This window comes from Urtica dioica, chromosome 12 (genome assembly GCF_054948205.1).
Source record: "Urtica dioica subsp. dioica isolate 48M chromosome 12, U.dioica_male_clone48M_v1_H2, whole genome shotgun sequence".
Taxonomy (NCBI): domain Eukaryota; kingdom Viridiplantae; phylum Streptophyta; class Magnoliopsida; order Rosales; family Urticaceae; genus Urtica; species Urtica dioica.
The window spans coordinates 18,315,329-18,338,022 of record NC_142767.1 but is presented as its reverse complement, the minus strand read 5'-3'; the positions used below and the strand labels follow the sequence as shown (position 1 = coordinate 18,338,022).

The following is a 22,694-nucleotide window of genomic DNA, read 5'->3' as shown; positions in this document are numbered from 1 at the left end:
CGGACAATATCATACTAAGGTGGGTGGCAGCCCAACACGGTGGAGGAACTCGGCCCTATCAAATAGTATCAGAGCCGATGGTTCAGGACAAGGGTTAAAATCTCGCGCGAGATGGGGGTATCTCGCGCGAGATCTCGCAAAAATGAAAGTTGCGAGAAGGGTATGCATTTATCTCGCGAGTTGTTGCATTTCTCGCGAAATCTCGTGCCATTTCTCGCATCTCTCTCAATCTCGCGAGATATATTCATTTTTCGTCCGTCATATGTTCATTTTTGCTCAAATCTCGCCATTTTCCGCAATTTTCCACGGGATAAGTATTCGGGTGTTATTTTAATGTTTTTTAGTTGATTTTTGAACGGTTTTTAATGAAATTATGATGTACGAAGAAGAAACATAGATTTGATCTTTGAGTATTTGTTCACTTGATTTTATATGGATTTTTTTATAATCCGAATTTAGGTAGTTATTTGAATAATTACATGATATTGTTAATGTTGATGTTGTTTTAAAATGAGTTTTTTTTATCCGAATTTAATTATTTATTTTGTTGATTTAGATGTAATTTGTAATTAATTTGATCTAAATGTGTATTGATTTGTACTCTATTAGAATTGTATATGTGAAATGTTGAAAATTTTATTTTAAAATTTAATTTTTTGTGTATCCTAAATTTAAATAAAATTTAATTAAAAAATTGTTTAAATACCCCGCGATATACTCTTTTTTAGACGGTATATCCCGCGGAATGTAGTTTACCACACGGTACGAGATACCCCGAACGTTCATAAAATACCACGGAATACCACGGTACGAGACGAGATACCCCCAAAATTAAAAGTGCGGTACGACCGCGAGATGCGAGATTTTAATCCATGGTTCAGGAGACTGGGAGTTTGGGTTGGGCTTGCAATGTGGAAGGAGAATCCCTCTGTGTGGTGACCTCGCGATGGTGTGCCTTGTGTCGAAAGTCTTCCTGACAATGATGCCGGTCAGGCGGCGGGTCCCGTTAGCGTCCAAACGGCGGTACAAGATGATTTCGCTTGAGGGAAGGACATGTGTATGTGGTCCTTGGTTTGAGGGAAGGATTGTTGGGATGCAAACCAAAGTCCCACATCGGAAGTGAATGCAAAGAATGCATTGGATATAAGAGACTCACCTAACTACACTAGTATGAGGCCTTTTGGGAAGGAAACCCAAAAACAAATCCGTGCGGGCTTGGACCCAAAGCGGACAATATCATACTAAGGTGGCAGCTCAACACGGTGGAGGAACTCGGCCCTATCATAACAGTGCAAGACACTAAGCAGCTGAAAGAGGGTAAATTTTACAATCTAACTCGAAACCTCCTCGACGATATGACGATATGTTTGAGATTATATCAAACTAGTATGTATTTTTATATTCGTTTTTATCATAGAGAAAAGAAAACTGTTTTGTTCGTTTCTTTATATTTTTAACGTTTATAAGAAAATAATAAACTGTTACAACTCATATTTTGTCCATATTTTACAAAATAATAAACTGTTACAACTCATATATATTTTGTCCATATTATACAAAAAAAAAAAAAAAACTATAAAATATGAATACAAAATCCAAAAGGTACATACAATACACTTCTTATTACTTTTCCCTTCATATTCAAGTTTATCTTCGGTTAAATAAATCGAAACAATCCAGTATAGGATGCTCTTATATCTATCTCCAAGGTGGCAGAAGAGTAGAGCCACAGTGAGACATGCAAGCCTTGCATGAGACCCTCTCAACACGTACCTCTCTCAACCCTTCCACGTGTCCTCACCCTCTCTTATTTATAAACTCAACACCTCTCAAACACCCCAAACATTCACACACACACACACACACAAACCCATCTCTCTCTCTCTCACTCTCAGACACTCTCTTTCTCTCTGAGGAGAAACGACAATGGCGGAGCACCAGACGATCGGGCAGCAGACGTACGGCGGGAGGGAGAGGGACGTGGCGGGAATGCACGGCGGGCACCAGCAGGCGCAGCCGCGGTCCCACCAGATGGTGAAGGCGGCGACGGCGGTGACGGCCGGCGGGTCCATGCTGCTGCTGTCGGGGCTCACTCTGGCGGGGACGGTGATCGCGCTGACCATCGCGACGCCGCTGTTCGTGATCTTCAGCCCGGTGCTGGTGCCGGCGGTCATCACGGTGGGGCTCATCATGACGGGCTTCATGGCCTCGGGAGGGTTCGGCGTCGCCGCCGTAACGGTGCTCTCGTGGATCTACCGCTACGTCACCGGAAAGCACCCGCCCGGCGCCGACCAGCTCGACAGCGCGCGCCACAAGCTCGCCTCCAAGGCTCGCGAGATGAAGGACAAGGCTGAGCAGTTCGGTCAGCAACACCTCACCACTTCCGCTCAGCAACAGTCTTAGATTAAGGACAACGTTATATATCAACATTGTCATTTTCGAGGTATTTTATGTTTTTTTTTTTTTTTTTTTTTGCTTTTCAATATAATGTCGGAATAAGAGGGGTGGGTTAGATTTATAATTTTTTTTTTTTTTTTTTTGTGGTCTTTGTAATGTTTGTTTATGTTAATGTCGTTGCTTGTGTACTGTGGTTGTGTTGTTTGTGTAGTGATGTTTTTGTTTTTTGTTTTTTAAATTTTTTTCTCTCGTCTTTAATTATGTATGTGGATGTCAAAGCGTGTTTTGAGTGAAATTTAATTTTCTTTAATTTGCTCCATTCTGTCTTGTTATTCTCTCGTCCAATTGCGCAGTGAGAATTCTCATCGAGCAAATAAAAGATGTACATTTTTAGAATACTATTATCTGCTTGGTTGGAGACACGTGTTTATTGGCATGCCTGTCTTGCTTGCATGCAGCGATATCTATACACGTGCCACGTTGTATACAAAATGTACGTTATATAGTGATATATGACAATTGGATTGGTGTATGGCTAGATTTAAAAACCTATTTAAACTTGAATTTTCTTTTTTAATCGGAGCTTTAAGTACTCATCTCAAAATTAGCCGTTAACATGGCTAAAAGGGTAGGCAATGCCGAAGATGCTTCTATAAATTTATTTTATCAGTCGAGCAGTGCATGAGTGTGTTTTTTATCTTCTAATAATTGTAGATTTAATTCCCCTGTAAACGTTACCAACTGCAGAGGCAGGAGTGGGTTTTTACATTTGAGTATATTTTTTTTTACCAATAAATTTTTATTAATAAGTGAAGCATTCACAAGTCGCAACCAGGAATAATAAACTATTTTTGGGCTCAAGAGTCGATAAACACAGACAACAATCGACGGTTTTGGAGTTGAAAAAACCGGAGAAATGGAAGGAATAAATTACCTGCCAGATTAATCTCTTAGTTTTGCAGCACGGACTCGCCGTTTATACTCTGGTTTTTTTCTGTCAACTTGTAAATTGTGTAACTTTAACTTTACTCTCTCTCTCTTGGGTTAATCCCCCCCAAGAAAAATGAAAGAACAGATGGAGAGAGAATAACTTTTTTTTGTTTTTAGAATTTCTTTTTCAGAGACATTATCAGTCAGTGGGCAGTGACATTATCAGCCGGTTTCAGTTTCATACCATTTATGAATACGGCATATATATTAACAAGAAAATTAACAAATATTCAAGCACAGACTTTTAGAATCAAATCACATGAACAAAGGCGTTGATTTTGAGGTTATTGCAATGCATACGTGTACTACTACTAATATATGAGACTCGTCCTAAAATTCAAGATGGATACTCTATCTGTGTATAATATATATATACTTTGAAGTTGGAAAAAAAAGTATGGGCTCGCAATTTTAATTCCTCTATATTTAGTCTTTAAAATATTGAGAAAAGGACCATAATGATTTTAAAGATATAGATATATATCATACATACTATACGGGCTATTAAAAAAGTAAGGATTTTGTTTAAAATATTTTTTTTTTAATTTAAAATTATTGACGAATTCGACCAAGAAAGACAAAAGAGAAAGTGTGAGAATATTTTTTTAGAGTTGAAGTGAGAACGATTGTGTTCTTGAGATTTTCGAGGTTGTCTTACAAACTCAATATTAGAAGTAATTTGTCATAAAATATTAGATTTTTCAGCCTTAGTTCATCTATTTTATATATAACATATAACACTTACTTGGAAAATATATATTTTCCTTTTAATTCATAAACAGGCATATATATATATATATATATATATATATATATATATATATATATATATATATATATACTTAAAAGATAATACATATATACACAACAACAATGATAAATATGATCAACAACTTTGAAAGAAAATCGTCCCAAAAAGAAACTTAGGAAACAATTGGTCTCTTAATATATCTCTATAGTTAAATTTCTATTTAAGATTTTGTTTTCAACTATTATTTATTGGGAGAGCTAGACATATAGCTTATTAAGATCCCAATATTTAACATCTAGTCTAGTTATCCAACAATAACAAAAATTAGCACAATTGAGCTAATAAATAATTAAAGAATACCCAGATGACACACGGATTAACTATAAATTTATTTCCGAATTGTCTTTTTAGTCGAGTCTCGGATTGGTATTGAGTTTGGGCCTATAAATTTTGTGCCATTTTTAGAGTGTCGTTTTTCTTCGATGGACCAAAAATGTAATAATGGATTTGTTGAGCATAGTTAATATATTTTTAATTGCAAGAAGAACATAAGAAATTTTTTACAAAGTTAATGAGTACATTAGGTATGCAACCATATTTTGAGTTCCATGCTGTGATTATAATAATCAGCGTTTCGTAAATCTTAAGTAAATAGTAACGTCAATGTATTTACATGTGTAAATTGACGTAAATACTCCACCCTTTTATTTCAATGAAATTGAAAACCAAGATTGTCATATCATATTTATGACTATTTATTTAAGATTTATGAAACATTGGCTATATAGCAATCCCAAACATTTTAGTTGACTAGTTTCCTAATTTTTTTTGTTAAATATGGGTTGAGATTTGTATATAGAGCGAGTAATCTCAGACTTAGAGAGGATTTGATCACCAATTGTGCAAAATAAAAAAAATACAAAAAAATTGTTATTACACAGTCATTGCGATTTCCATTTAGTTAGACTCCTTGAGCCAATTGAATAACTATCATACACATTTGCTTTTTTTTTTTTCTTTTTTTTCTCTCTTTTCTTTCTCTCTTCTTTAGCGCCGTCATGTGAGCCTTCAAAATGGTCGCGTACGAAGCTTGAAATCAAGCGTGTGCCTTTGCCTCGACCTTGCGAAATGGGAGTCAATGATGAGCTTTCACTCGAATTTATGGCAAAGCGTGTTCCTTTATGGCTATTTACCTAAAATTTACGAAACGTTGGTTATAACATATTTAGCAATCTCATATCTTATGAAACGTTGGTTATATAACAATCTCAAACGTTTTAGTTGACTAGTTAATTACCTAATTTTTTTTTGTTGAATACGGGTTGAGATTTTATATAGCGAGTATCTCAGACTTAGACAGATTTTGATCACCAGTTGCGCAAAATAAAAAAGTACAATTGTTATTGCACAATCATTGCGATTTCCACTAAGTTAGACTGCTCGAGCCAACTGGATTACTAACATACACATTTGCGTTTTTTTTTTCTCGTGATTATGTATTCTCATCTCAATTTTTATGTGGAAAAATGATATTTTTGGCCCCTCAACTTTGTCACCAGTAACTGATCTCTGAACAAAAATGTGCAGTTTTACCCCCTCGTCATTGTAATTGTATCATATTTGGTCCTTATGCTAGTTATATCGCCAAAGTAAACGAAATTTGATCGTGTGTTTATCATGTGTTGAAAAACAATACTATATTGGTTATAACAGGAAATATTAATTCGAGAGAGACTCATTTCGAGAGAGATTAATTACCTACCGATTGTGGCGACAACGGCTTCATGAAAGCCAAACTGCCTCAGAAACACTGCCGAATGGATTCGAATGTTGCGAATCCACGTTATTACCAATATACTTTTTTTTTATTTTTTCCTACACATGTTAGACACATGATAGGTGCGTTTGTTACGCGTAAAACTCATATTTCCCGAACTAAAAACTAACGAGTCCTCAAGTGTTTTTGATAGTTTTTGTGTGTTTATGAGTGATTTTCAGGTTTAAGAGGTCAATTGGGTCTTGAGGAGGTTATTAGCGCATCATGTGATGATTCCGAACAATTTCAAAGACATTCATACACATTTGGACAACTTGGAGCGAAACAAGGAACACGACTTCCTCTTCTACAGGATTTTGGGATTTTTAAATGATGATTTTGGATGATCCACTTCCAGAAATGGATAGAACTCTCTTTTAGCTTTCCAACGTATGTTTATTCGTAAAAATCGGACATCGGAGCTAGGATTTATGACCGTTTAAAAAAAGTTATGCAGCGAGTAGGAAGCGCGCGGCGCGCGGAAGAAAATTTCGCCATTTCTGCCTCCAGAGTCGTACGCGCAGACCGCGCGAAGCCGAAAAAATGGATTGCGCGCCGCGCAGACCAAAGGGCGCACCGCGCGGTCCCAAAATCAGCATTTTCCAATGCTGCGTTTCTGAGCGGATTTTGGCCATTGGATCAAAATGAAAGGTCCATATGGCTCCGAAAATAACCTCATTCAGCCTTAAAAACACAAATACTTTCGGAAGAAGTGATGCATGGAGAGATATTTTGTAGAATCTATGAAGAACACCTTTTCTTTGTCTTAGCTTTTCTTTAGTTTTTATAAATTTTTCCAGACTTGTTCATACTTTGTGGCTCCAATTTGAAGAGAAGGAGAGAGCTGCAGAGTTCTACCGTTGCTACAATCTAATCAAGTGTTCTATTCTCTAACTCTTACTATTTTTAATTCAAGTTTTTCATATGATCATGATGTCTCTTGATGTGTTGTTCTTGTGTTCATCTTTAAGTAGTTTTATTGTCATGGTTAGTAATAAGAACTAGTCTCATGTAGGGCTATGGTGTAGCGGGTTCATTACAATGTAGGATTCATGATATTAGAATTGTTAGGTTATTGTGTTTCTCATCACTTTTACTTAAACCATAACTATGCTTAATGCTTGTATGAATGTCATGAACTCATGTTTGTTTTATGTTCAACTCTAATGCTTGAGAAAGATTAGGTTGTTGTGTTTTTGTGTGGATTACTAGAATTCATTCCTAGGCTAGATATAGCTAGGTTGTTTTAGACTCGTGAGAATACTCTTGTTTTTTAATGCTAGCCGTGCTTGTTAGGAGTTTAGATCGAGATATGATATTCTGGTATCGGTTTAGGTTGTTAGATGTTTGAGAGAGATCTATCAATTCTATTAAAGTGAGTATGAGTAGTGAAAAATGTGAATCTTAATAGCTTGTTTCTTTTCTTAATTCAGCGAATCCAAGTTGTTTTGTGAACCCGTGAACCACAGTCCTTCCCTTTATCCAATAGAATTTTTGTGCATCTAGTTGTTTAATTTTGTGACGTGTTAGTGAATTTTTGTGACAATGATTCAATCAACTATATTTAGTTCTATATTAGCTTGTGATTATCGGATTCCTTATTTAGCTAATCCTCGAGGGATCGACTCGTTCTTACTATTGCGACCACGTGCACTTGCGTGTGCTAGAAAATTCGCAACAACACACGTTCGAATTTCATTTATTTTGACGATATAAGTAACATAAGGACCAAATATGATACAATTACAATGACGTAGGGGTAAAACTGCAAATTTTTTTGTTCAGGGACTAATTTATTACCGGTGACAAAGTTGAGGGGTCAAAAATATCAATTTTTTTTCTTTTTATGCTTCAGTGATCAAAGCTTCGAGTGTCACAAATACTTTCAATCGAATCACTTACTTTATTGGCCCGACTCAATCAAGTGATGGACCCACCTCATACTCGGTATCATAAAAGCTTCTAAAAACGGTCTGAAAACTTAAAAGTATATTGTTTTAATTATGGTATCAAAATTTCAAAATAGTTGATTTGTTAAATTTTTCAAGAATAGCATTTTTTTAAAGCTTTAATGGAACATTTATTATTTATAAATATATTTTAAATAGTAAAAAAAAGTTAAATAAAGTTCGACATAGTAAAAGTTTCAATTAAACTTAAAGTGAGTAACTAGTCAGTTTAGACGGTTGAATTGTTATATAGCCAATGTTTTATAAATATTTGATAAATAATCACAAACATAACGTGACATTCTTGTTTTGTCATTTTAATAAAAGAAAAAGATGAAGTATCTACGTCAATGTATACGTATAAATACGTGAATGTGGTTATTTACCAAATATTTATCAAACGTTAGCTAAATAGCATTTTTAAAGTGTAAATATGACTATATACCTAATTATTGATCCTTAATTTTTTTTTTTGCACACCTGTCAATAACTCAATAAGTAGTTAAATGTATTTTCCACTATCTTATTATTAATTTCCCTTTTCATATATTAAGTCTAAAATGTTGTTGAAAGCGCCACGTCACCCCAAACATCTAGTTTGGGTGGAAATTATGTGAGGACATGGGTTCAATCTCTATGAGATAGCTATTTATCTCCGCTATTTGATCTTTACCATTTTTTTTTTTGGTAATCTGAGCTTAAATATTCTATGTAATCAAATATATTAAATGTATGAATGAAAAAAAAAATCACGTCACGTCATTCGAGATGATCATGGGGGCGAATGGAGAGGAACAAGTTAGCGCATAGGCGTAGCCGAGTGTTGGGGCGGCGGCGGCGCCAGGCGAGCTGGATGACGAGGGCGGCCCAGGCGCGCCAGTTGGAGGAGTAGTAGCGGGCGGTGCGGCGGAGGCGCGTGGCGGCGAAGGCGGGCCGGAAGTGGTGGACCACGTGGCGCAGCTCGTGGGCGTCGATGGAGAACGCCTCCGTGGCCTCCGAGCAAGCGAACGTGGCCGACGACGCCGGCAGCCGATCCGCGAAGGGGCGGCGGAGGCACCACGTCAGCAGCTCGTCGCCGATGTAGCCGCCGCCTTCCATGGCCGTCGTTGACTGGATTCCTTTGCTCAACCCTTGGCTCCGCCGCACCCGTCCCCGGACTATGAACACCATTCTTTGGATTGGCTCTCCTTCTCTCATTATCTGCGTTCACTAATTAATTAATTAATAGCCATCCTAATATTAATCAATTAGGGGAATAGAAAGGACGTGGGATTTATTTATTTGTTTAATTTTTTGAGTTAATTTGTTTGTTCAATTTCTCCTTCCGTGACCATGTTGCAGTGAACTTGGTAATATATAATTATTTTGATAATTTTTTAAATTATGAAGAAGTCTATTAATGTAAAGCCCACTGCTGGGAATTATTGTTATAATTGAATTTTAAAGGATTTAAATTATTTTTTTTTCGGTAATATTCTCTTTTATCAATAACGTGTACCAAACTATCTATGTTAAATACAGTCTTTTCATTTTTTAAAACAATAACTAGAGGGATTTATGTTCTTGCTTCTCTATCAGAGGATAATAATAAAAAGAATTGGCAATCTCTTTAGTTTTTTTTTATTATAAATTTTAATTAAAATTTTACTTTATTAAGAAAATAGTCCACCAAAACGAATTAAATTAAATTAACCAAAATTTTTAATTAAAATAAAACTTTGATTATTTAAAAAAAATGGTGGATTATTGAGCGCTGATTGTCTCCGATAATAATAATAATAATAAAAAGGATTAATTTCGTTGCAATCACCTTTTCGCCTTTGGAGTACATTATAGGCCTAAGCCGGTCACAAATGTTGTCAAGAATGAGATCATCTAGAATGTGGAACAAAGGAACCTGTAACAAAAAAAAAAATATAAGAGCTCCCCAATATTAACTATAAGAAACGAAAAAGTAATTTAAGAGTATATTAATCAGGTACCTTCTTGACAAGGTCTAGGCAGAGATAACGCCTAATGTCTCTACGGAGGCCGTCGGGGAAGTGTTGAATGAGGTCGGTCTCGTTGTTGGGTCCGCCGGTGGCCATATATCTCTGCCGTTGGAAATTGCGAACTCGATCGCGTAAACGGTGCGGCAATTGTCTCCGGTTCATCCACCACTCCATCTCTCGGTACTCCACCTGTGTCTTCTTCTTGTTTGCCATCGCCGTGTGTATGAACACCTTCATTAATTATGAAATCCAAAAATATATGAGAAATTATAATGAAAACTAGTCAATTCTTTGATATATTTTAATTTTATGATCATTTATGTTTCATTCATCCAGACTTATTATTTATGCTATTGCTGCGGCCTGTGCCAGCAATCAAAGCGAAAATAAAATTTACAGAAGATGATCAAAAGTTAATTTAAAATGAGTTTATTTAGAATAATTTGTAATTATAATTAAACAAACTTATAACTAAGTATAATCAAACATGAAACTTATCGGCTGTATTTTAGCTAACATTTAGTTAACAATTGGAAATTGGTTGTTTGATGACATGGTGATAGTAGGATGAAAATTAACCAATTTGCTGACTTTGGTAATTTGGTTAATAATATAAGTGACTAGTTTCATTATTAACCAAAAGTTGACTAAAATGCAGTTTCAACGTTTTAGGAAGGCTCAAATAAATAGTAGATGAAATGAATAAAAAATAAATAAATAAGAAGACAACTATTAATTTTAACATTAAGAAAAACAATTTGTAAGGACTAAAATATTTATAAAAAAAAAAAAACAAAAAACAAACAAACTCCTCAATTCGTACTTAATGACTATATAAAACACATACTACAAACTTAAATTGTTCTACACCGAGACTAATACATAGCTTATCATACTATAACAACAAACTCCTCAATTCGTACTTGATGACAATTATTTTAATGATAACTATAATTCAATTCTGTTTTGAAAGATTAATTATTCTACTATAGTATTAGTTTCACATAAAACATTATTTTTTAAGACCTTTGACAACAATTTTGAGGTGAGATTTTTTTAAGATATACATAAACCTAACAAGTGATTCCCAATAATTGAATTTAGATACATATATTTTAGTTTACCTGTATGTTACCAATCAATGTAACGAATAGTGCCAACCCGGTAATTGTTATGCAGCAACAAAAAATCACTTCCAGCCAGTCTGTCGTTGGGTCTAGCTCATTTCCGAATGAGCTAAGGTTAAGGGGAAAAAAAAATATTAATAATTCGGAAACAAAATATGGGGTTAAAATAAGACTCCACTATTTTGGAGATCAGAATTGAAAGAAATTGAAAGTGTGCATAATTTTCCATTTTTTTTAATCTCAACAAATACAAATAAAAATAAACTAAAAAGTATATAGTTAACTTAAATTAACAAACATCATTTTGCCATGGTGAAAAAACAGCATTTTTTTTTTCTAAGAGATTTTGTAATTATACCTGAGATTCAACAAACCCCAGAAAATTGGGTAAAGGATTTTGACGGCAAGCGAGTCGCTGGTATAGACCAAGAGAACCGGGTTGTATATACCGTAGTTGAACGGTCCGTCCACGTCTAAGCACTTTGAATTGATAGTTGTCATGTCATTACGTAGTAATTTTTGAGCTGCGAACCGATTGTCGGGGTAATTAAAGTAGTATTTTTGCGAGCAGTAGACTGAGAGGTTACATTTTTTGCTTTGATCGCATTGTTGTTGGAGACATCCCATTAGCCGCTCTGTCGCAAGGATGTACCAACAAGCACCGGCAATCTATATATGTTCAATCAAAATATACATCAATATCTAAAAAAATAATTACAATATTGTATAATCTTTGAATAGATACACAATTAATATTATGTCAAGTCGAGTGATGGGTTGCTGAAAAATATAAAAATAAAACAATCAATAATCAACATTTAATTAAGGATAAATGAATAAAATAAAAAACAAAATTTCCCGGAAAACAAAACTACAAATCTTCGATGTTTCGGAGAAAAATGACAACAAAACAAATTATTAATGTTCAGTCACTCGTTAGTTCCCTCCGAAAAAAAAAAAACTTCCTATTAGTGATATTTCCCGTGATCCGAAACCCTAAATTAATATGATCTCCGCGGGCAATAAATACTCCAGACGATTTTTAGACTCCGTGGAGATATAAACATCCGCATTTTATTACTTTATTATTTCAGTGTAAATATATTGGTGAAAGAATTTTCTAACGTATACATACTATAAATATTTTTATTATTATTCCTTTTTTGGGGGGATATAATATAAATTTAAAAATTAAACATCTCACAATCAATTTATGCACATATATATCATACTAAGGCTTAACGTTCAACCAAATTATTTATAGTTGTCAAATTAATAAAGAAAGAAAAATAAAGGAGCAGGAACGATGATGAAGAGAACTCACGTGAGAGGCGATCAAGTAAGCAAAGATGTTGAGGTTAAAGTGCCACCAAAGGCCACCAAAGACGTAGCCGGTGACTTTTTGAAGTCTTCTCATCAAGTGAATGCTGTGATACACTTTTGGCACAAACTGAACCAAAAAGCTCACTAGCACTATCGTCATTATCAGCTTCATCTTCTCTTGCCTAAGCAATCTCGGCACCACACACCATATCACAACCTATTCAGTCAAACAATAACATTTTACTATTGGAGCACTGTTTAGGAGCTCTATTGGATATTAATAGAAATTATTATGTGTCACTAATTGATGTTATTTAGGAGTTCTAGATGCATCCATTTCAAAGATCAAACACTTTTATTAAACTGATTTTATTCCTAAACAGTTTGATTACTATAGGGGGGATTGATTACTCAAACGGGCATAACCATTTATTTAATTAGTCTTAATTATTTGCATACATGGTCCCTGCACTTTACGGGTTATAAAAATAAGTCATGTCATTATTTTATTTAATTATTAATTTGCTTTTATTTCAAAATAAATTAAAATTAGATGGACACCAATAGAGAAACTAAAAAGAGACAGATGAATCCTAACAAAACGCAACACAAAGTGCCAACATTAATCATGTAAGCTCAGCACACTTATTTACCAACTGTACTTATAACACAAACATAAAATAAGGTCACATAAGATTGAGAATTCTCCGAGAACAAAAAAGACATTATTGATGAGGCAAAAGAATAAAAGTTAGTATGTTTAACTCCGAAGTTGTTTACACCTATGAATATGTTGAACGTTTGTGTCACAAACCATATCATATTTTTGTAACGAGTTAATATGTCACTCGACCAAATTAGGACACTATATAACGAATGAACGTAGCGTAAATCGCCAGCATGGCACAATAATCTTGCCAACTCAGCAAGCTTGTTTACTAACTACAAACAGAAAATAAAGTCACAAAAGGTCATACACTCGAGACTCTCTTAGAAAATCTAGATAGTGGCAGAAATTGGTGATGCAAAAGTATAAGAGTTGATCCGTCAAAAAAAAAAAAAAAACTCCCTAGAGTTGAATGGTCATGGTGCAAAAAAAAAAAAAAAAAAGCCATCGATGAACTTGGCTATAAAATAAGTGTGACGTAGTAAGTGAAAGAAAAGCAAAATGTGAGAACGTGCCTGAGGGAGTGGAAGGATGACAAAGGCGTCGAGCCAGAAGCCCTTAAACGACCTCGCGTAGCGTTTGGCGATTCGGCGTGGGTCCCACACGAGCCTCCCAAGGCCCACGACCAGGCTCCGTGGGTCCACGTAGGCCAGCCTGAACTGCAGGCACACGTGCGCCAGGTGTACGGCGTCAAGGCACGTGCGCGCCGCGCTCGCCGCCACCGCCAGCGCGGCGTCCAGCCGGAAGCACGGATCTCCGGCCGACCCTCCGGCGAGCTCCACCACGTAGAAGAACAGCGGGTCCACGGCCATGGCGGCCCCGCGGGAGAGAAGCACCACTCGGTTCCACCTCCTCACCCATCGCCGCCGGGGATCCACCGCCCTCTCCGGCGCCGGAGATTCCTCGTCCCGGCGGTTCGAGTGAAACACCGGCAGACCCGCCTCGGTGCATGCGTGGCACGTGACGGGGAAAGACTCGGCACGATCTGTTTGCCTGTTAACATAAACACGTACTGACACGTCAGCGATCTTTTTTATACACACATTAAAAATTTAAAGCCCAAGTGAATATGTTGAGTGACTGTGACCTTGGAAGAGTACTTAGCATGGTTTTTGAGAGAAAGGGTGAGAGGAATGGGAGGTAAAGTAACTGTAAATTTGCGTAAATGTTACAAGGTACACGTATACCTGTAACGCATGAGAGTGATGTGTGAAATCTGCTCCGGTTAAAACAATATAATATATTATAATCTGCGTGTGATTAGGCCACGCATACGGCTGATAATCGCAAGTTGCTTGACGAGTTTATGCGATTCTGTCGAAATCGGATACATGGTTGTGACTTTCGATTCTCAAATTGTGGGTGTTTTGGATTTTTAATAGAATAAATTGGTGGTGTATATCCAAGATTTAAATCGCATATCTTATCTATTCATGTTCCTTCATTTAGCACACTAATAATTTTGTACTAATTATTATATCAGGTAACTTTTATATATGTAGTTGTTATGGAATGATATGTTGTGTAATTGAATGTAATTTCACGAAAATAGAAAGAAACATTGGAGATATTGATTTGTGTCCATATTTATAAGGTATTGGATTACACTTTGAGTTGTGATTTAAGTATAGGAAAATGGAAATAAATTGTAAATAATAACTGAAGTATATTTCTCCAACAAAAAAGAAGAAGAATATTTCTATAAAAATCAAATGACAAATCAATGTTAATAATTTTCTTAATATTGCAACCATACAAAGTAGTAGTATTTTGCTTTCAAATCTCACATGCTGTCTCCCCTAGAAAATTAATTTTAGTCTAGAAGGACTTGTTAGTTTTAAAATACAACAATAATGAACATTTTCCAAAAATTATTTTACATATATCTAGTCGATTATTTTGTTACGTAGGTACGATTATTTTTAACTTAATAAAAAGTTGTCCATAATTGAATCGGCGAAAAACGACAAATCCTAATAAAATAAATGATAATAAAAAAGATGCGACCAATTATTTTTGTGCATGATAGATGCAGTCATTTATATAAGTGATACGAGATTCGCTTTAATTATATTCACACCTTATTGGCGGCTCGTTCGCGTCACGAAGCAATAGGCTCTTTTTCGCTTATTACCTTGCAACACTACGGCTCGGATCAAATCAAATCATTGACACTCGTCACACGGTAACTCGTTGATTTATCGGCCTTTGATTGGTTCTACCATAAAAGTTAACGATAGACACACGCCCGACCCTCCGTTCATGACTTTGTCGTATTATGCACAATCGTGAACTCTCCCCACAAAAAGGACGTTATCCAACCGCAATACCAATATTATAAATATGGAATTTTTTATATAAAAATAAGCTCTTATTTGATAACATTTTTTTTGTTCTTTAAACAAAAATAAAAAAATAAATGCACATTTTATTTTGTTCTTTAAACAAGAACAAAAATAAATAAATGCACATTATGTGTCATATTGAAAAAAAAAATAGAAACATTAGTAAGCAAAACCTTGGTTAATTAATTCATTGTTATTAGGCTAAATTCATTTATATATTTCTTTATATGTTACTAATTTTTTAACTATACACTCTAAATAGACAATCTCTATTTAAAATAGTTTCCACAAAGGAGCTAGCCTCTAATTAATTGTACATTTCTAATTGTATCAGCTTCGTATGGACAATTATTGTATACACATACACCACAATCTAAAAAGCGAAGAAACCAGGCAGAAATGAATGCTTTTTATTTTTATTTTTATATATATTGTTTCAAATTTAAATGATGTAGCGTGTGTGTGTGTGTATATATATATATACATACACACAATTATTATACAATAATTAAATGTATTAGACATTGAAAAATATTACTTTTTAAACTTTATAATTTACATTTATAAGACTTGAACTCACACCTTTAAAGTCCCAGATATCTTTTTCTCATTTCTAACTGAATTTGAGATAAAATTTATGATATTTCGTATGGTGGCAGATCTTAATAAAACTGTGCAAACGATTATCTGATCTATTCTTTGAGATTCGACTCAAGATGAGCTAGCACCCCATCTTAAAATACATGTTAGAAATGATATATCGAAAAGAGATGAGAGAATTGGCAAGACTTTATAAGATCATAGATTACTTGCTATTTGTTTTGAAATAATAAAACCTCATAAACTTTACATTTAAACACGTGTCCATACAAATTTATTCAGCACGACCAAATTAGGTATCTCAAATAAAGTCCTGGGGTTCGAATAACAACACCGAGAAACTTCTCCATCAAATAAAAATACGAGGCACAATTCCCCCAGGAAAACTATCTCGTGTACAGGAATAAATACACACACGTATATATCTATATATTATACATAAAAAGAATTCAAGCAGACACTTGGCATATCTGATAAGAGAGTTGGTTAAAAACTTAAAACCCGCGCAGGAGTTTTGATGCAGCAAAAGTATCGTATTATTAAAAAACAGAATCCGTAACAGTTCTGATTCAGAGTAAGAAAGTTAGCACTGTTGATTATTCTTTTTTTTTTTTATCGGTTATCATTTTTTTAAATAATACTTAATCTCAAATTTATCAGTTATCATGCATGATCATCACCGAAGTCGCATTGAAATGAAAATTGCAAACTTTATTACTTCCATTAAATAAAAAGGAAACAAACAAACACATTAATAAACGATACAATTACAACTCTGGAACGCAGAGCAAACATTTATGATGAAAACAATTAACAATATCTTTACACAGAATTCAGAGAAAGAAACATAACCACCTTCACCGGTACAAATAAAACTTACAATTGAAAATCCAAATATAATTAACAAACAACAAATATGTAATATCGATCACTTCACCAACTCCGAAACCCAATCCACGTGAGCCAAATCGGAGCAATCAGACTCCGTCGAAACCTCCCATCCCGAGCTCATCACCGCCACCGCCGGAGCTATCTCCTCCTCGCCGCCGATCTTCAACGCCCGAAGAGTCCTTAGAAACTCCGCAAACTTCTCGAACGAGTCCTCCTCCACGGGCTTCCTCACCACCGGCGACGACGAAACCGACGCCGCCGCCGCGGCTGCGGCAGCGGCGGCGGCGCGTGCGCGGTAGGCGAAGTGGGAGCGGCGGAGGAGCTTGGAGGCGGAGGGCTCGGGGCGGCGGAGCTCGTCGGGGGAGTGGGCGAAGAAGCAGACTTTCCGCTGGCAGAGGCGGCCGGAGTTGCAGGCGCGCGTGCGGTAGCGCGTGGGATGGAGCCAGTACTCGAAGACGCCGTGGGCGAACTCGCACGCGTCGCCGCGCTCGCACGTGGCTCCGGCGCGGAAGGAAGGGCACACCACGGCGGCGTAGGCGTGGCGGCGCGGGTCCCGGCGCTGGGCCTTCTCGCCGCGGTGGGCGTACGGACACTCCGTCCAGTCGTGGCTGCGCGTCCTCGGGCACCGCCGGATCTTGTACGCGTACATCCGAAACTCGTCGGAGGCGAAGATCGCCTCTTCTCCGACGCCGAACTGAGCTTGGTCGGTGAATTCGTACAGCCCCGCTGGGCTCATCATTCCTCTCAACATTGTCGTTGAATTGTGTTCTTTTTCTTTTCTTCTTTGTAGTAATAATAAGAAATATTGCACCAAAACTTTGGTTTTGGCGTTTTATTGTTTTATTTCTGTGTGTGTGTGTGTATGAGATATGAGAATTATTTCGATGATCATATATATGTACAATTAGATCATGCTTTGAGCTTGGATCTCTTCTTCATATATACGATGGCTATAGATCACGAGAGAAGGAATAATGAAGGGAAAGACACGATGGGAGAGACATGAGGGAGCGATATTTTGGGTTCAAAGGCAGAGAAAGAATGGAAGGATTTATAAAACTGAAGTGGAACTCTTGCATGGGTTAAAACGTAACCGTGGTTGAGTTAGATTTGAACCACATACGCAAACCACCTGAGCTTTGAGATCTGACGGTAACGGACGTGAACGGTTGTATATAATCCAATTGCATGCATGGCTTGTTTTGCCATTGGGAAGGCTTAGACTACCAGAGACAGCCACTTGGTAGCCCTTTAAGGCCACGTTTTGTGACAAAGTTGTGTTGCCACTCTCTCTCTACACCTATCATCTATAATATTCGAGTAATATATACACATTGTATACGTGTACGTGTATATACTATATATGCACATGTGCTTATTACATAGAACTCTTGTTGACGATATTTATATGAGAATCCTGGTATTATATCATATCCATGAAATAATTGTGATATTGAGGAAATTAATCTACTTAGCTAAAACCTAGTATTTGTGATCAAAAGGAGGTTATAATTATATTCATTTCTAAATCATGAAGTAAATTATAATATCTTTTATGATATCATCATCTCAAAAATATCCCCAAAGTTAATTTTGTAGTCTGAGTTCATTAATATTGTTCATCTCAACGTATCCTTTGAGTACGGTATTTCCTGTCTGTGCTCCACCTCATGTTTTTTTTTGGAGATCAACACAACACATATGTAAATATAATTTTCTAGCAGTATTTAGACAAAATTCGGATTTTTTTTTAAATAATTTATTTCGCTCTAACTCTTATTTATGTAGTTCTGACTTCTGATTAAATTATAACAGATCATTGCCTATTTAAATTATTATACTTATTTACTAAAAAAATATTATATTTTAATAATTTATGAAATAGAAAAAGGATACGTGTCATAATCTATAAATTGGGATATAGAAGGATAACATATCTGGATTCGTTAATGCAAATTTGAATGGACTAATCATATGATTCATATTCTCATTGTGAATTTGAAAAGTAGTTTTTTCCAACTGGGAATGATTATTTTTTAATATGATGTTTGCGTTTGTTGTTGGGTCGAATTTATCTCCTCATTTATTTTGGGGAAGGGGGTTTGTCATTGACTTAGCCTCTCTTCTCTTGTCACTTATGAGTTATGATAATTATAAGTTAGATACTGGAGAAAATGATATAATTTTTCTATTATTTTTCAAATAAAAGAACTCCCTCATATTTAAAAAAATAAATAAATAATAATAATAAGAATAATAATAATAATAATGAGCTCAAAGACCTCCCCTTAAAGAGCATGGAATTATAAAACATTGTGTAAGAAATCAGGTTAAGCAATCTATCGATAGGCCTTTACTTTGTTTGTTAATGTTTTTTTCCTCTTCTTTGAATAAAGTGTATGATTTTGTTGATTTATTAACGTAAATCGCAAAATCAGAGGTTATAAAAATGACGCTAAGCAATAAAGTATCTTATGAGATAGTAAATAACATATTTAATGTCATTCCAAGTTTTGATAGGCTTTGAAATATCTATCAATACGCATACATATATTACGGTGAAAATAGTCTAAAGTAACTGTTTTTTGTAAAAAAAAAAAAAAAAAAAAACAAAACTCAATATTAGCTGTTGAACCTTTTAATTTTCATAAATAAACGTTTTTAATAACAGTCAACCGGATTTCAATAACAGTCAACCAAATTTCAATAGTTGTTGATCAGATTTCAATAACAGTCAACCAAATTTCAATAGTTGTTGATCAGATTTCAATAACAGTTAATCATATTTAAATAATTGTTGACCATATTTCAATAACTATTGACCAGATTTCAATAACAGTTAACCAAATTTCAATAACAACAGTTAACCAGTTTACAATAGGTGTTGACCAAATTGAAATAATTGGTGATTAGATTTTAATAATTGTTGACTAAAATTTTGAAACATGTGGGTATCTTTGTCCAAAAAAAGAGAAACAGTTACTAGTGAAATGTTTTGAAAATATAAGTGAAATATGAAAAGTGACACATATTTTGAAAAATGTTTTTCGCCGCGGAAAAGCAACAAATTTGCGCCGGAAGAATACGAAACAGGATGGGATCACTATCGAAGATCCGAAAATTTCAAGCCAATAAATAGCGCAAAATAGTTGATGACCACGACAAACACATGCTTAGCACTGATGATATTATTGCCTATTCATCACTGATGTATCATCTATTATCCATTGAATTGAATATATAATCACAACTTGTTAATCGTGTTTTTTAGAATGATTAACCAATTAACCGTTAATTTTAATATTTATTTTTTATGGTTAGTTTAATCATAAAATAATCGGTTAAAATTAATCGCATGATTAATTTTCCAAAAAATATTTTAAAATTAAACAATTAATTAGTTTTAATCGGTCAAATTGTAAATTAATTAACTAGTTAATTTTATTCGGTCAAAATATCCACTTTTAAGCCCAAGGCAGTTGTTTGACAAGACAGATAAATGAGATCACTTAAATACTCCAGTGTTTCGTACACATACACAAAAGTTGAAGACAAAATGACTAGGAAAATTGACAACAATAATATCAATTGCTTGACAACTAAAACTCAAATATTGACACATCTAGTAGCAAATCGGTCACGAACTGAGTTGATTTCATGATATATTAGTCATGAATTTGTTGCAGTTCGTGCCCTATTTTTGTACTAATATTTGAGTTTTGCGTTGATTTTTGGTAAGTGACAAGCAAATTGTATTATTGCTGTCAATTCTCCTAACAAAATGGTAATTTTCCCCTTATAATATTAATAAATAGCATTACGTAATTGTCCACATGAATTTATTAGTATGAGTATAATCAAACATTAAATAGATTTTATGCAACAAAAAAAAAAAAAAAGAAAAAAGAGAGAGAGACTCTCTCATCAGTACTTCATTAGTAGAATGCTTCAATGTTAAAATATTGAATAACCATATTTTTACGATAAATAAAATCAAGTTTTTAATTCAAGCTATAATTCATAGATCCATTAAGTCCTAGACTAGCTCGGATGAGAACTTAAATTTAAGACGAAAAAACTTTGGAGATTTTATACAAATATCTTATTTGAGGATAGTAATTAAATGAAATCTTAAATATTCAATTTTTTTCAGATGATTTTTTGGTTGTTTAAAACGAAACTATATACAATTAAATGAAAGCTAAATGAAACTAACATAGAAAATAAAATCATATAAAACGTTAAACAACGAGGATAACAGTGAAGGTAAGAATGAGAAGTAAGATTCTCGGGAAACATTTTTAAAATGTGGTAGCTCCATAATTTCTACAAGAAATCTGGGCCAACATAGAGTTATGGGCCGGGGTTTTGTGAACGCCCAATATACCCGAATGGGTTAAGCCCAATATTGAACGACACGCTTAAGCTTATGGTAATAAGCAGTGTACTTGTTTAGATAAGCTATGACGATAAACTATATAATATACCATTCACAAGATGATAAGCTATCGAGTAAAGACATGGAATAAATGTTGACATTCATTTTTTATTTGATGTAAAAACATTGTCCTTGAGTAATTCGAAAGTGGCACGTCCATAATGCATGTTTTCAATCCGTGTGTCTCATTTCTTCTCCATTTATTCTTTCCGTACAAAGCAGTAGTTAAAGAGAAAACAGTAGAAATCCAATATAAATCAAGAATGAACTACACATTCTTCAAACTATCTATCTTAACTTTTAGAGGAATGCTATTCGGCACGTTTCAAAAGATTTGAAACGATCTACTCACAAGTTGACACGTGGCTGTTCAGTGCCACATGTCAACTTGTGAGTGGATCGTTTCAAATCGTGAAACGTGCCAAAAAGTATTTTCCTAACTTTTATGATGGTTTTCCTATACATATTTTAAGTGCTTGAAATTGAGAGCTCACTCGCTGATTCTCTTAAGTTTCTAGTGAGAATAAATTTGAACAATTAGCGGTGTTCGATTCAGAAAAGTGTCTTCCTTTGGTATTTCACGGATCGGTTTTTATTTCATCTAGTATTGTACTGTTTATTTGCCACCCCAAAAATATAAGCGTTTGCATTTTAGCCAACGTTTGTAAATTTTTCGTAAATAGTCAAAACTATTATAAATATTTCGTAAATAGTCATATTTACTAGAAATTTATTCTTGTGTTTTTTTATTATTTTGATAGCATAAATAGATTTACGTGGCTATTTACAAAAAATTAACGAAAAATTGACTATTTCAAAATTTATAACGTTTCATATGGTTAAATAGCCACTGGACCCGAATATATATATATATATATATATATATATATATATATATATATATATATATATATATTATACATTGCTTCACTTTTCCTCTCCGGTTTTACACTTATATGATTCCCAAACAAATTATATTTTCTTTTTAAAGAAGTTAAAGTGTTTAATATGTCATGTTCTTAATTTAGATTAATTACTTGACGATAATACTCATGATATGAAAGAGATTCTCACGGATCGGTTTTTATTTCATCTAGTATTGTACTGTTTATTTGCCACCCCCAAAACAATGGAATACCGGACCTTATTTTTATCTTCCTTGTTTACCAAGCAATTATGAATATAGTGTATGCCGTTATACTATAAAAGGAGTGGCTTTATATGATCTAGAGCTAGAACACTAGTGGTTTGTTATTGGCAAAACAGATAAAGTACAAAACACTAAAAATAATCTACATGGTCAATGTCCTTGGTGTATAGAAAAACCTTTTTCTGTGTATTATCGTGGTGCAAAATATACGCTGATATTTAAATCTCACATTTTTTTTAATCTGGTATGCATATTCTAA

The 22,694-nt window shown here is 34.6% G+C and overlaps 3 protein-coding genes across 3 annotated transcripts; 1 reads left to right on the top strand and 2 right to left on the bottom strand.

Moving 5' to 3' along the window:
- The first annotated feature begins 1,861 nt into the window (after nucleotides 1–1,861).
- LOC149379849 (oleosin Cor a 13-like) lies at nucleotides 1,862–2,707 on the top strand. Its single transcript, XM_089603170.1, has one exon. The coding sequence runs from the start codon at nucleotides 1,927–1,929 to the stop codon at nucleotides 2,401–2,403; it is 477 nt and encodes a 158-aa protein (XP_089459296.1). The 5' UTR covers nucleotides 1,862–1,926; the 3' UTR covers nucleotides 2,404–2,707.
- A 5,955-nt stretch (nucleotides 2,708–8,662) lies between these two features.
- On the bottom strand, nucleotides 8,663–14,344 carry LOC149379848 (cyclic nucleotide-gated ion channel 2-like). The gene is made up of 9 exons (XM_089604065.1): nucleotides 14,287–14,344; nucleotides 14,099–14,160; nucleotides 13,527–14,039; nucleotides 12,346–12,561; nucleotides 11,380–11,690; nucleotides 11,019–11,130; nucleotides 9,886–10,125; nucleotides 9,714–9,800; nucleotides 8,663–9,103 (listed from the first exon to the last, which is right to left on the bottom strand). Exons 1-9 carry the CDS (start codon nucleotides 14,342–14,344, stop codon nucleotides 8,663–8,665), a joined length of 2,040 nt encoding a protein of 679 aa, XP_089460191.1.
- A 2,335-nt stretch (nucleotides 14,345–16,679) lies between these two features.
- Nucleotides 16,680–17,738, bottom strand: LOC149379847 (zinc finger CCCH domain-containing protein 54-like). The gene has a single exon (XM_089604468.1). It carries the CDS (start codon nucleotides 17,596–17,598, stop codon nucleotides 16,885–16,887), a length of 714 nt encoding a protein of 237 aa, XP_089460594.1. The 5' UTR covers nucleotides 17,599–17,738; the 3' UTR covers nucleotides 16,680–16,884.
- Nucleotides 17,739–22,694: the final 4,956 nt, after the last annotated feature.